Source organism: Leptosomus discolor, chromosome Z (genome assembly GCF_034619465.1).
Source record: "Leptosomus discolor isolate bLepDis1 chromosome Z, bLepDis1.hap2, whole genome shotgun sequence".
NCBI classification, from domain to species: Eukaryota; Metazoa; Chordata; class Aves; order Leptosomiformes; family Leptosomidae; genus Leptosomus; species Leptosomus discolor.
Genome location: NC_141419.1, coordinates 68,709,633 through 68,724,255, shown reverse-complemented (window position 1 = coordinate 68,724,255; position 14,623 = coordinate 68,709,633). Strand labels below are relative to the sequence as shown.

Here is a 14,623-nt window from a genome sequence, read left to right as displayed (position 1 = left end):
TAAAAACCTCCAGCGATAGAGATTCCACCACCTCCTCAATCGCCCTGTATCTTGAAAAGAGCCTTAGATGTCCACCATAGCATGAAATGAATCATACATTGGAAATGTCTATAAAGGCAGATTTGTCTGATTAGCTGAGATACCAACATTTATTGCTGATGTCAGGTTTTTGGCCAGACAGAAGCCATTCTATCCTTCCCACAGAACTGAAATAAATTCAAATTAAATGACAATGTGATGCCCAGCATGACTGGCTTGCCGTTAATCAGCTTCCTTCCAATTTTAACATGAAAGTTGTCAGGCTTACTTCTCTAATTCTTAATATGATCGCAAGCTTTGCTTCTTTCTTTCCTGGATTACTCGATCTTATTTTTAGCTCATTCTTTTCCTTTATATGCTAAAATGCTTTTAAGCAGTGAAAGAACTTGCTTTTCATGCTACTTTTTTGTCTTCTGAAACACACTTAAAACCACATTTTTGATCAGCAGTATTTTCTTTGTCCTAGCTATGACAGGAAAACATCACCATTCAGTGTCTTTGATGTTTGTTCTTCTTGTGAGCCATTTTATTTATTTTGTATTTAATTCATGTCTACAATAACTATGGACAGTTTTTCCTGTTGTTTTCCTGACACCCCACGACGGTCACTCCTTTGGGAATTTTATATGAGTCATTTAGCAATGTATGCTAGTAGAACAGCATAGTTACACTGTATGATTTTATTTTCATCTTTGGAAGTAAGAAAGAATGTAAGCCTTGATTCTCTTTCAACCTCATCCACCAAATCAGCTGGCTGAAAACCCCATTGCTGCAGGATGGTATGATACTATGTCACAAATCACAGGACTCTGATCTGAACTTAGTAAATGACATATGCCATTAGCATCCATCACACCTAAGGTATATTCCAATAGAACTTCCCTGTACAGCCACCTCAACCTTTGTCCACACTATCGCAGGAGATTGGATTCAGCACAGATAAGATGCACTAATCCAAGTATTTTACTTTACAAGTGGATTTGCCTTGATATCTTAGAGGAAACAGAAGGAAATCTCCCTGCCTAAAATGTGCCAGCAAAAAAAGAAAAACAGAGTTTGCCAGTTGTAGTGGAAGAGATCTGATGCTCTGTGAACTCCGCTTTCCTCACAGATCCTCTGATGCATTTTTTCCTCTCCGTTTCCATACTTTAAAATCTCCTTTCTAAGATCAAGCTGAAATTTTTTTGCCGCAAAGGAAAGAGAACTTCCAGGGTAGATTCTTTCCAGCGCCGCATGACCTTTACCACAGAAAGCTTACCCAGAGGCAAGATGTAAAGGCTCAAATCACCTGACTGCTACTAGTACTGCTCACTGTTTCATTGCATTCCCCTAAGCAGCCTCTGGCAGAAATGCTCAAGAGATCTCCTGACAGATGGAGACTACAGTTGTCTTCCTTAGCAAGAGCAAGTGTGTATGGCTTGTACCTTGACAATCCTTCCCTCTACCCATATTTCACCCATCTTTTCTTTCCACTGACTGTTGCCTTGACAATCTCTCCTGTACACACATTTCCTCAATGACTTAACATTTCAATTGGTCAAGAATATCCTTCTCATCAAATCTAGACCTAATCGAACACATCTACGTATATTACACCCACTGTAAGCTTTATATGCAAAAGCTTTGTGCAGTCCTTGAGACCTCCTGAAACGTAGCTGATTGAAGAAGGAACCCAGGTTTTGCACTTGTGCATCCTCCTCTTTATCAAGCTTTACGCTACAGTACTGCTTCATAAAGTTCCTAGAGCAAATCTTACTGCACAGCCTTCACCTACCAAGACTAGACATAGGAAATTATTCCTGGAGACACTGCAATAATGCTGGGGTCTGCAGGGAAAGGGATGTGAGGGAGCTGAAGTGACCTTGAGACAGAAGACACAACAGGCATGACAGTAAGGCCAGCAAGGAGTGCAACAAAGCAACCTGTTGCTATTGCCTACTTTCCCTCTTTTGGGTCCCTTTCTCTCTCGATCTTCCCTACTACAGAGGGAAGGCAGGAAGGAGGTCCTGGACCCTGCCCTGGAGACTTTCCCCTCCAGTGAGCGACACCATGCCAGCAGGGAGGTAGCATAGCCATCAACTCTAGCCCTGCATTTCACCTGCGGGACAAGTCTAGTCTCACCAGCTGGGAACCATTACTCGAGAGGTTTTTAGTTCCCTTAAATACCCATTGTCAGGCCAGTGCCCAGGACTGGCATTTCAACCAGCCAGTCTGCCTAATCCGCTTCAAAATCCGTGCTGGTTTTGCCCTCAGCAACAGCAAATGCCAGAGACAGCAGTCTGGACAGAAGAAATGGAACATTCTTTCTTAACTCTGCTTCTGCCTGCGTTTTCAATCCCACAAAAAACATATGAGATGAGAGCTGCCACTTCCCTCAACAATTTTACTATTTAGTATTTAAATTACAGCAATGCTTTTGCTTACATACAAACACCAATCTCTGTTACAAAAGTAGCGTTTAGTTTAAAAGTCATTCTGTGCATTTAGATTGCCAGATAGGCTAATGCAGGCATTTTTACCATTTTCCAGGGACTGGATCCTGCAACTCTAGGCTGCAGCCTCGCAGTGTTCTGTCACGTCCTTGTGGGGTCAGATCCATGCTGTCACCCCAGAGGCTTTAGGAGCTGTCATCTTCTCTCATCTGCAGTCCTGAAGTGAACTGAGTCCTAATGAATCAATGCAGAAATGATTAATGAGTGTCAGGAAACATGCTTCTAGCATCTCTTGGAAGCTTGCAAAGTTAAGAAATCAATGGGGAATAAAGCAAAATCCTCTCCAAAGCATAAAGGGCCATGGAAGAGCATCTTTTAAAGAAATTATAGCTCATAAGAGATTTATATTTTTCCCCCATACTTGGTACAACCAAACTTCTTGTTTTAGAACATTTTTCAGGAGAAATACTTCCAAAAGTCCAAGGATTCCAAAACCATGCTCACTGATCTATTGCACTTGGCAAAAACTAATTACACCTTGTTGTAGTAAACTGTCCCACTTTTTCTCTCTGTTGCCCATGATCAGTCCATAAACTAATTCGCTGTTTCAGAATGCCCAACTGACAAATGAAAACAAGGTGGACTCTTCCCTCCACCCCAACCAGCATATATTCTTCTTTCAACCGTAAGACTTCAGGTTGTCTTACTTTGTCAGTCCTACAGTTTCTGACAGGGTATTCCATGGCCTGACCCTTGAATTCTGTCCGTGACAAACGCTTTTGATGTTCTACATAACTCTCGTTTGGCTGCTTTTCATCAGGTCAGCCCCTGGTACTTGTATTCACAGCACGAGTCTCGATGAACCTTTAGCTTGCTTCTTGCACAGCTGGGCTTGCATCCATTCCCTGACAGCCTGCATGGGTTCTATCTTTGCCTAAACCACTTTCTCCTCTTTCACAGGGACACCTACAATGACTGAGTCATGGTAACATATGTATGCATATTCAGTATCTAAAGATAAATAGATGCCTGTTCAAACACAACACATACCTCAGCAGCACGACTCTCTTGCTGCAACCTCATGGTGTTGTGTCACACCCTCGTGTTGTCAGATCCACTGGAGATTGTGCACTCCTTGGGGCAGGGAATATGTCATTTTATACTGCACTGCATGGAGCCTAGAAAACTTGGCCATAGTGCGACGGCAATTAATGGTATCAACTGACGATCTCTGCTGCTGCAGACAACTACCACTACTGCTGCTGCAAGGCAACCCCGCCTAGGCCGGGCTGAGAGCCCTGCAGCCCGGCGTGGCGCTCCCCGTGGCGTTGGGCTGGGCAGGGCCCAAGGAAGCACGGTGGCCCAGTGTGCGTGGCCGCGGGCAGGCCGGCGGCAGCCTGCCCCTGCGGGAGCGGAGCCGGAGCTGGTGGTGTCCCACGCAGCGCGGTGAGGCACGGCCGGCTGCCATCGCCTCGCACAACCCCGCGCCGGACCCCGCCGGACGCCCACGGCACAGGTACCGAGGAGCAGAGACGGCTGGCTTTTTCGGGGCACACTCCACCAACGTACATATGACGTCAGTTTGGTGGGGAAGGAAGGAAAAAAGGGCAGAAAAATCCCCAAAGAGGAACTAGGCAGAAGCACATGTTCCTCCCACTGCTGCTCCCCGGCCTAGCCTGGCCTTCCGCCGCCGAGGGGGCGCCCGGGCCTCTCTAGTACTGCCGAGCGCCGCGCCTGGGGGCGGCGACCCCGGACCCCCTTCGCCGCGGGCGGGGGTTGCCCGCGACCCCACGCCTCCGCCGGCTGCCAGCCGCGCAGGCCGGCCTGCTGCGAGCCCGCCGCCGGGGCGGAGGGCTGGGGGCGGGCGGCGGGGGGCACCGCCCTTCGGCCGCCGTCAGTCAGCGAGCGGGGCGGAGCACGGGCGGCGGCGGCGCGGGTTGGCGGACGCGCCGGGGGGCGGGGCGGAGGCAGCGCCGGCGGCGGGCACGGCGCCGCCGAGGCACTGGGGCGGTGAGCGCGGCCGGGACAAGAGGGGCCTGGGCGCTCGGCGGGACGGACGCTCGGCGGAGAGCGGGGCGACGCGGCGGCGGCTGCCTGGCGGCGGGAGGGAGACGGCGGCGGTGCCACCGCCGTTGCTGAGGTAAAGCGAGTGCCGCCGCGACCGCCTCACCTGGTGCTGCCCAGCAAGCGGCCGCCGGGGCAGAGGAGCAGGGCAGGGCAGTGCGGGGCCGTGCGGCCGCCCGGGACCCGGACACCGGCCGCCGCTGCGGGGTGGCAGGCCAAGCGGGAGCGCCGCCGCCGCCCCGTGCAACTTTTTCCTGCGTCCGAGGCCGGCTGTGGCGCCGCCGGGGTCTCCGGCGCGACAGGCCCGGGCGGGCGGGCCGCCCGCTGCGGGCGGCGCCGAGCCCCGGGGGCGACGGAGCTTCTCCCCCCCGCGGCCGGGGGCGGCCCGGCACGGCGCTTCCTGGTCGGGCAGGGCGGGCGGCGCGTCGTGCCGGGAGCGAGGCCCGGAGACCGCGGGGCTGCCCGGGCGCCCCGGCCGCGCCGTCCGGCGTGGGGAGCCAAGCTGGTGCCCCCGCCCGGCTGGCGTCCCCGGAGCGGCGGAAGGGGTGTCCGTAGGCAGCGCTGAGGTGGCCATCGCCGAGGGAAGCGGGCGGCGCGGCGTCGAGCCTCCCTGTCCCCGGGTGTTCGCCCAGGGCGGTCCCGGCGGCTCCGCGACCGGGCCCGGGCCGGGAAGCGCCGTCTCGGCGCAGCGCTGCCCCGGCGGTGGAGGGGCTGCGCCCACCCGGGCAGGGCCGGTCGGCGGGAACCGAGCTGCGGCCCCTGGTGAGCGGCTGCACCACCGCCGCCTGGGTGGGTGTCGGTGCAGGACTCCTGGAGGGGTTAACCTGATGGCCTCTTAACAGGATGGAAGCTCGGTTTGTACCGCGTTCCTAGGCATTTTTTTTTTTTTTTCCGAAGTGGTCTTGGTGATCCCCTGCCTTCTTCCATAGCTATGCATCCCGTATAAAGTCTATGAGACATTGTAGAATGGAACGTGCTTTACAGTGTCCACAGTGAAGTTCATGTACTTCTTCCATGTGCACATATTTGAACTTGTTTGGCAGTAGGATTTCCACAGGCTCAAAATCACTCTTTCAAAAGACTGGGAGTGGTATACAGGTATTAGAAGTATGCATCTCCTTCTTCACAATATATCATGGACCTCACTTTCTTGCAGAAAATAGTATTCCGATGTGATACTTACTTTGGTCATCTCCATTCGGAGAGCGGTAGCATCGTACTTCAGAGGTAACTGCAGTTTGAGTTACAGGTGTGTAGACACCTAGTGGGGAGAAGAGACAGTCTCCAAGCAAATTCCACACACTTCAGTTCTCATTATTTCAGTGCCTCCCTAAGTACCTTAGTCTGCTGTTCTATTGACGAAGCTCGTAATTGCAGTGAAAGGGAAGTTTGTGTTGGGCAGTGTTTCCCAAAGGTTTTTCAATAAAAATGCAAAAGATGGCAGTATGAGGAGATATGGTTATTAAATGTGTTAATGTAAATGTGAACAAAATCTTGCCTGTCTTGTATAGGGGTGCCGAATCAGTAACACAACGCGCCCCTCTGGTTGGACTGGTAGTAACACAGATTCATGGAGCAGAAGTTTTTATTCTCAGTCACCAAAGGAATGCTAGCTACTGTAGAAGGAAATACTTGGGTACCAGTGAAGTGGGAGCCAGACATCATTTTTAATAGGGGAAGAAGGGGAGAGTGGAGGGGAAGCTTCCATGTCCCTTCCTTTTCCATTTGAATTTACAAGAATCTCTTGCATCTTTCTGTTGAATTTTAAATGTTACAAATGCCCAACATAAACCATTCTGCTAAGAGACCAGAATTCTGCCTGAACTTCCCAGGAATCTTTCATTGGGATCAAGCTCTTAGACAGTAAGTAAAAACACAAATAAGTGTTTGATTCTCTCACAGTATTTCTTCCTCATTTTCCATTTCACTGGCCAAATGGAAATCCAGTGATACATCATCTTAAATATAACAATGTTCCTTGCCTAAAGTGTTCAGTTTGGTTTTTTTCTCTCTACTTAAAATGGTCTCTGAGCTATTTATTTTAAGACTAATCAGCTTAAGTGAGTTTGAGTCAATATGTATGAGTGTGGAGACTATGTACCTTCACTTGGAGTAATGGGAATTTTTTTATATGGGTTCTTAACGGAGCAGTAAGTAAAGAAACGTCAGAGAGGACTCTTTGGAGATGCTGCAGTGTTACTGGGCTGGTGTGAGAACCGGTGTCTGTTGCTACATTAGGGCTGTCTGCAAGGTTCTTGGTGTCCAAGTATTCCTTCATCCTCAAGCCTGACAGATAGTGAGAGTAGAAAGGGGCATAAATTGAAGACATTCAGCATGGCTCACCCATGGGAGTGTCTCTAGGTACATGAACTGTGGATCAGTCAGGAGATAGGATGCTGGGGGCCCTGTACCGAGGGCAATGCTGAGGAGTGAATATGAACCGGTACTGCAGCTCTGAGCCCCAGGGAAACTGGATTTAGAGAAACTTTGCTGCCATAACTGCATTGAGTTGTTCTAACATGCAAGTAAATGGGACCTTTTGTCCTATCAGTTTCAAGTTTTGAGTTTTTAAAATATGCTTAAAAAAACTGTCATAAGCAGTCTTTGTGTTATTACGATGTTTCCAGTTCTGTATTGTCAGACCAAGCGTAAGAGACATAAGTACTCATTTTAAATATCTGGCCATAAAGTTGCTATAATACATTTGATACTAAAAGATCACAGGAGTAGGTCAAGTCAGTTTAGAAGACTTTGTTGACTGGCAAAATGCCTGTGGGTAGTAGGAGTGAAATGAGCAGTTGTAGCAGAACACTTATTGAACCTTTCTTAAAAAGAAAATAAATATTTTTTTAATATTTAATGTAGTTGAAGTAATTTTCTAGCAGGCTTTGCTGTGCATGGTTGCGTTTCATTGGAAACGTTTAGATTAGCTCTAACACTTAGATCTAAGGGTTCTTCCCTTGCTACATGAAATGGGAGGAAACCATGCTTTTGAAAAGGGTTCTGTACAATTTAGTTGGTCCTTGTGCTTTAGATTTTTGTTTCCTTTTTTTTTTCCTTACTCTAGTTCTTTTCTGTACGCTGTCCTCTGGTAGAAGAGGCAAAATGAGATATCAGTGAAACTCTGTTCACATTAATTGCAAAGTCTGTGATGTTTGTTAGTGTGAGCTAAGCAGCATAGTTCGGTTTTTCAAGTGGCTGCAGAAATTGCTCATTAAAATGATAGTGGGAGCTGGATGCCTAATCCACGTGAATAGATTTGGAAGCTATTAAAACAAATACTTGTGTGTAGGCTTTTTGAAATGAGGAGTCTAATTTGGGGTCAGATAATTCTTTTCTACAGTAAAAACTGTTTGCAAGGGATGATAAGGAGGTTCTTTGAGAACTTAGAAGACTTTCTTCTGTGTTCTGTTACAAGAGATGTTGCACAATAAGCTGCAGGGAATTATATTTAGACTTGATGGACTGAAGAAGAGCCGCATACAAATTAGGGATCAGGGTCATGCACATTCTTATAAACACCTTTTAGCTTATCAGTTAGTCACGTTCCAGGGACCTGACTGAGACATTAGAGAAAATAGTGTGGAACAGAGCTGTCAGAGGTTCCCTGTTCCAGCTCTGTCTAATGGTGCCTCCACAATGTGAAAGGGAGTGTTTCTCAAAAAATGGCTTTCTGTACACTAAGTAAGTGGTACACAGTCTATATTTTACCAAGTGGCATTACATAGTCCCTCAGGGTCTTTTATTCAGCTGCAGTTTAAGAGTTTCAATGCAACTTTGAGTAGTTAGCACTTTCTGGTTCCCAGCGTAGCATTTCAAATTATGATTGGGCTTGTCTTTTTAAGTAGACGAAAATGAGTAACAGTTGAAATAATGTTTAGAAAACTTGCACTGTTCTGTATGTCTTTAAGCCACTGTTTTCTAAATTTTTTTTTTTAATCATGTTTTTCCTTTTTACTTTATGGTCGGGCAATCTTGAGTCAAATGTTCAGACTTGTGTTCTCTTGCCTTTAGTGTAATTTAAGCATACACCCTGATACTTTTGTCCTCCTAGTGCAGCTTAGGTGGTCCAGGTGTGCCTATATCAGTTGTTAATTTTTTTTTCTAGTATTATACTATAAACACTAAAAAACGTCTGGAAGATGGGGAAGTGGGGAAGCCCCTCTTTATAAGAAAAAAAAAAAATGGTACTCGCCAAGTAAAAGCATTCTGGACTTTCTGATTCTCCCACAGATTATGAAAAGACTCCTCCCTCTGATAGGTTTTTGGAATATAGGCTTTGGACTGGGGATTGTCGCCCATCCTCAACCTCTGCATAAACAGCAGGAGATTGAATAGCCCAGTGGTGAGCATCAGTGCTAATTACAGTGAGGTCCTCCTGTGGGGAAGGGTTGTGACTGTGTGTCTTCAGGGAGATAACATGTAAAATCTTGCTGCCAGGTTAGATATTGCACTACAGGGATAGCTCCAGGGCTTAGCCCTCTCACTCTGAGACTTCAGTAGCCATAAGCCACAGAGAAGGAAGCATGCCTTGTACTGCAGGGGTGCAAATTTGGTTCAAGTAGTTGGACGTACATCCTTTATAAAAAAGCAAGCGTTAGCTGGCAGGTTTTTTTTATGAGGTTGCTTTATTTATTGTTATTTAGGGCTCTGCCAGCATTACAGAAAACTTAAGTCATAAGTGGAATCCCAAGTTCACAACTATCAAGAGAATTTGAAACGATTTCACCAGTTCTCTCTTCTCTTTCCAGGAAGAGCATGTGTGCGGAGTTCGGTGGCAGAATATTTAAGGTATGTGGGCAGTCTGTGGCAAGTACATCTGAAGAAGGTGTGACCAGCTAAAAGAATCAGCTGAACTTGAGTATGGACACCCAGAAGTGCCAGCAAGCCCAGAAAAGGAACTAATTGGAAGCATATTGCTAGACACAGAAGAAGTGGAACACGTACTTCTGCAACAATCATTGACTCAGAACAAGTACATCAGTAAAAACATCAGCAGTGAAATGACAGATCCTAGTGGTTTTTGATTCTCTGGTGGATTTTATTACTTAGACATTGCTATTGTCATTTTTATTATCCCATTTAATACATCTTGAATCTCGCTGTACATAAAAATATAACGGGACAATTGCATTTTGATAGTGTTTAATAACACTTTTGAATGTTAAATCTTTTGCCAAGATGAGTGCTGAAGGATATCAATACAGAGCTTTGTATGACTACAAAAAAGAGCGAGAAGAAGACATTGACTTGCACTTAGGAGATATATTAACTGTGAATAAAGGTACCTTACTAGCACTTGGATTCAGTGAAGGGGAAGAAGCAAAGCCTGAGGAAATTGGTTGGTTAAATGGCTTTAATGAAACCACAGGGGAGAGGGGGGATTTCCCAGGAACTTATGTAGAGTACATTGGAAGAAAAAAAATATCTCCCCCAACTCCGAAGCCTCGTCCTCCTCGACCCCTTCCTGTAGCACCAAGTCCTGCAAAGGTTGAAGCAGAGAGTGAGCAACAAGGTCAGTACTGTTCTCAGAAGGTGTGTGTGTCCCATGTTTTTCAAATATTTGTTTCATATACTTGTCTGACTGTACATTTATGTGTCACACCTGTTGGTCAGCTTTGTTAGTGCATGGCTCATTTCAGTCTGTTAAGAATTGTTTCTACTTCATAACATTTAGCTCACAAACTTTCTAATTTCATGTGCTTTGTCTCAGGCACCATAGAGACCAGTAACTTATGGTAAGGTGCATCTCACAGGTTAGAAAGTATGCTTATAATTCACAACTGTAAAGACTTAAACGGAGAATGAGCAGGATAGCATTTATTTTAGGTTTCTAAGAAGCTGGTGGAAGTGTTTCCCTCTGTGGTTCATCAAACTCACTATTGAGAAACTTGTTGGTGAATCTGACAGTACAAATTCAAAATAAACAGTATGTTCCTATTATAAATCTCTTGCTAACAGCAAAAAGCATGTGCTTTGTCATGGAGGTTAATCTGTGGCATTAAAGTTTAAAGCAGATATTTAAAAATCAACAATGAAATTATGATAAAGAGAAATTAAGATTTAACATTTTTTTGGGGTAGGATATGCACTAGGAAAAGTAGCACTTATATGAACAAAGGAAGAAACTGCTTTCCAACCTAGATTTGCAACAGTACGTTGGGCAGAACTCAGACCTTGGTCAGGACCCTTTTATTAATAGAAGAAAGCCTTCTCTCTTTTCAACTGGAAAAACTTTGGGGTAAAAAAAAAAAACCCGCCCTCCTCCAAGTGGCTTGTCTTCTTTACCTACTCACATTGAGATATTTGGGCTTTACATATCAACAAGCCAAGTGCATCTTAGGATAGGTTTTACATTGGTCTTTCACTTGTCAAAAGCCTAGAATGGCTTATGCTGCTTCAACATGTAATATTTCTTAAATTCTTGGTGTTTCTAGCTGTAGGAAATACAAGTTGTAGCATGTGATTCCGATTCTCACAGCGACACCGTAGTCCTGAATAGTATCATCACCCTCTGCCTCCATAGAAATGTTTGCATCATCACTTGCAAAGTTGTGGTATCAGTTTGTCAGCTTACATCCCGCTGTCCCTATTATAAGTTTATATTCAGCTGTGCTGATAATCAGCAAAGTTAAGAACGGAAATATAGAAAATCCTAAGTGGCAATCAAGGGGAAACCTGGCAGAAGCATTTATAGGTTGGTGGGGGCTTACTAAAGAGTAAAATTGAAACGTTTTGTATAGCGATGCCCTTAAGCATTCAAAAATTGCTTGCAATTATATAATGCCTAGGTGTGCTTCATTGTTAGACTGAAGGTGGAGCAGTTGGAGGTGTAGTAGCATTTTGGGTTATACTGGTCCTCGAACTCTTAGCCTCTAGTCATTAGTGTCTCATGGTTTCTCACTAGATTAATTCCGAAAATAGGGTATTCGCTTTTGAAAGAGAACAAACACTATTACTTCTTTGATCATTCCTTGAATTGGATTTTAATATGTGCTGATCAGGTAACATTGACTTTTTTCTTAATCCACTTGCCTAGATGGTTGTCTCCATCATATATAATTGCAGAATAAATACGGCTCTTAGAATAGACACCTCAGTGCTGACAAGTCGTTTTGAGAGGCAAAGAGGTGGAAAGAAAATCTCATTCTTTACATGTGCATGCTGTGGTGAAGTAACCAGCATCCCAGGGTTTGAAATATTTATTGCTTTAAACTTTTAGTGCTTTGTAACTTGCTTGGTCTCTGTACTCATGCTTACTTGATGCTCCTGTTCACAGCCCCATGCTGGAGCTGGCCCCAGCACTATGCTGGGAAGTCCTGGTGTTAATCTTAGAGTTTCCAAGCCTGCTCCAGTGTGTTTGTAACAGACGTTTATGGGAGTTTTGGCTGCTGGGAGTTGCTCTGGGAAATTCTACCGTAGATTTGGGGGGGGGTTCTGCTTAAATATAGACTTTTCTGCTTCCTTGGGATAAGACAGTGCCCCAAGCCTTAGTGACTAAACGTCTCCTAAACTGAAGTTTATTGCCTCTAGACAGTAATAGTTACATACAATGTGTTTATTTTTAATAGTTTGGGACTGCGGGGATTTAAAACCAGAAGATGTGCTAATATAGCTGGGAATCTTAATCTCAGAGTCTGCATACATGATCCTACCATGGTCCAAAATATTTAAGAATCAGTTTGCAATCCAGCCTTGTATTTTTCTGATTAAAAAAAAAAAAATAAGCTAAGTTCCCATAACTCCTTTTGAATTAAAGATTTTAAGCTTCATGTAAAAGGCTCGGCACTTTCAGTAATGCCCTAGGATCAGGGATTAGACACACCCACGCTCCCCCCAACAGAATTAGGGGAAACACTGAAATTGGAACTCCAAATAGCTCAAGGGTTAGGTTTAGTTACTCTTAAAATAATGTATGTTTGCTTAAAAGAAATTGGGAAATGCAATAATAAGTGATCTGTCTACAGGTCTTTTCCCTGTAAAGAACTAGGGCAGAGAGCATTTTAAGTTGTAGAAAGAAATTTGAGAAATATTGCACTGAAAGAGTATTATAAAAAACAAAATAAATGTGAATTTTTTTTAAGTGAGCAGGATGATACTAAAATGGTACCTGTGGTGAAACCAGAAGTGCAGGCAGAAATACAGTTCAGGTAAAGAATAATGTAGCAATGTATGTTTGACTTTCAGGTGGCTACTTTTCTATTTAAGATTTAAGATTTGGTGCAGGGAATAATAGCACAGTTAATATTGTCCAGCAGCCAATGTAATGGGCAGTGTGCCAGAAGATTCTGCCCAGCATGATACTACTTCTACACCCCTAGAGTGTATTGCAAATAAATTAGTGTGTACTGTGAAACTTGCTTGACCAAATACAGTCAAGTTTACATTTTCAATACTTGGTGACTTGAAACTGCTGTGGATCAAAATGACAAGTTAATTGGGAACTAGAAGCAGACTTCTTAAATACATCTCAGTTATTTGTAAGCAGTATACTTCATTCATTCTGTGAAGAGTCAATTCTATATGTACCCCTGTTGTGTATATGTTGAATAAGAATATCAAAAACTTAATTGCGGATTTTAACGTATATATAAAATTGTATGAGTTACTTTAATTTGCCACATACATAGATTTATATTTTTTTAAGAAAATAGTTTGTAGTCATTTCAATACTTTTTAGTAGTTATTAATTATTCTGAATGCTGTTTTTGTTTCCACTGGCCTTGTTAACCTTGATCACTTGCTTGTCCGTGTACAGACTGTTTTGTATTAGATCAAATTTGCAGTATTTAGGCACAATGCTGCCAGTATTGACAACGCTGTGGTACTCATACACAAGTAATCATAGACATCTGAACAGGCTTTGCAGTCGATGAGGCTAGTAACATGGACAGAGTTGCTCATCAGGCTGGTGTCTTATGCAATCACTGTCTTACTTATAAAAAGGGAGCTCTTTAAATATTAAAAGCCAGCCTGAAAACAAATGAAACTGCTGGTGTTCTCAAATTCTATTAAAACATTAATTTATTTATTAAAATTCTTAGGTCAAATCTTTCCCCAGGCTTTTATTTTATCTGTGACCCATTTAAATTTCTAGAACTATTGGTCAAGACCACAACTGTGGCTCCCTGACTGAAATTTTAGGACTGTTGCATTTTGCCTGACTTCCCCTTACCTTTGTCAATAGAGAAGTAGATTTAGTCTGGTTTGCAGGGCTCTTTTTTTTTAATTACATCTGAAAAGATTTGAAAATAAAGGGGATTTAAAAGCCCCAGGAAGTCTCTAGCACCTTTCAGTTTCAGGCCTGGTGCAGGTCAGAGCTGTGGCAAGGCAGTTTTAATTCCTATTGCTGGTGTGAGGCTATGACTGGCCCAACCTGCCTTTTCCCCAGGTTTCTCCTCCCACCAGGCAAGGGTGACTGTCTGCTACTGGAGTCATCAAGGCACCTGCAACAGCGGAGGCTCAGCACAGGGTCATCTTCATGCCCTCCACTAGACATCTGAAGTTTATGTGAAGCAGTAAAGATTTGATAGGATTTTTTTTTTAGTGCTTTCTTTTTTTAAATTGGAGCTACACAGGGCTGGTTCCTCTCACTTACCTGTCTTGCCCAGCTCTTTGAAAATGAAAAGTGCATGAGCTGTACTGAGTCCAGATGAGTTTTGTGAAGTTTCATTCAGCATAGTTGATACAGCTGCATGCATTTAGAGTTGGTTCATACACTATTGTTTCTCTACCTGGTTTGTGAAGGCTGATCTTAAGCAGACTTTGGAACATAAAGCTTTGCTTGATCAACAGAAATACTTTTAGATTTGACTTGGAATGCTAAATTCCCACTTCGAAATGAAGGTCAGATTGCAGAAGGGCAAACCAGAACTTTATCTGTTTTGATGTTCTGGACTTTCCTGCAACTTCCTGTGTGACTTAAAAGGGGTTTATATGTTGGTACTTCATGCCATTTAAGCTGCTTTAGAGCCTAAAAATAATGCAAAGCTCTTCCTTCTTGTGATGAAACTATAACATACATTTCTTTTTTAAAAAAAGAAACAAACTTTCTTTATGCTTTTCTCCTGGAACAGATACAGATCAGC

General features: G+C 44.2%; 1 protein-coding gene across 1 annotated transcript in view; it reads left to right on the top strand.

Annotated features, from left to right (window-relative positions):
• The first annotated feature begins 9,696 nt into the window (after positions 1-9,696).
• Positions 9,697-14,623, top strand: part of PIK3R1 (phosphoinositide-3-kinase regulatory subunit 1) — a 54,273-nt gene continuing 49,346 nt past the window's right edge. The window contains exon 1 of the mRNA XM_009955757.2: positions 9,697-10,050. Coding sequence (XP_009954059.1) covers positions 9,717-10,050 — 334 coding nt within the window. The 5' untranslated portion in view covers positions 9,697-9,716. The remainder of the gene's footprint in view (positions 10,051-14,623) is intronic.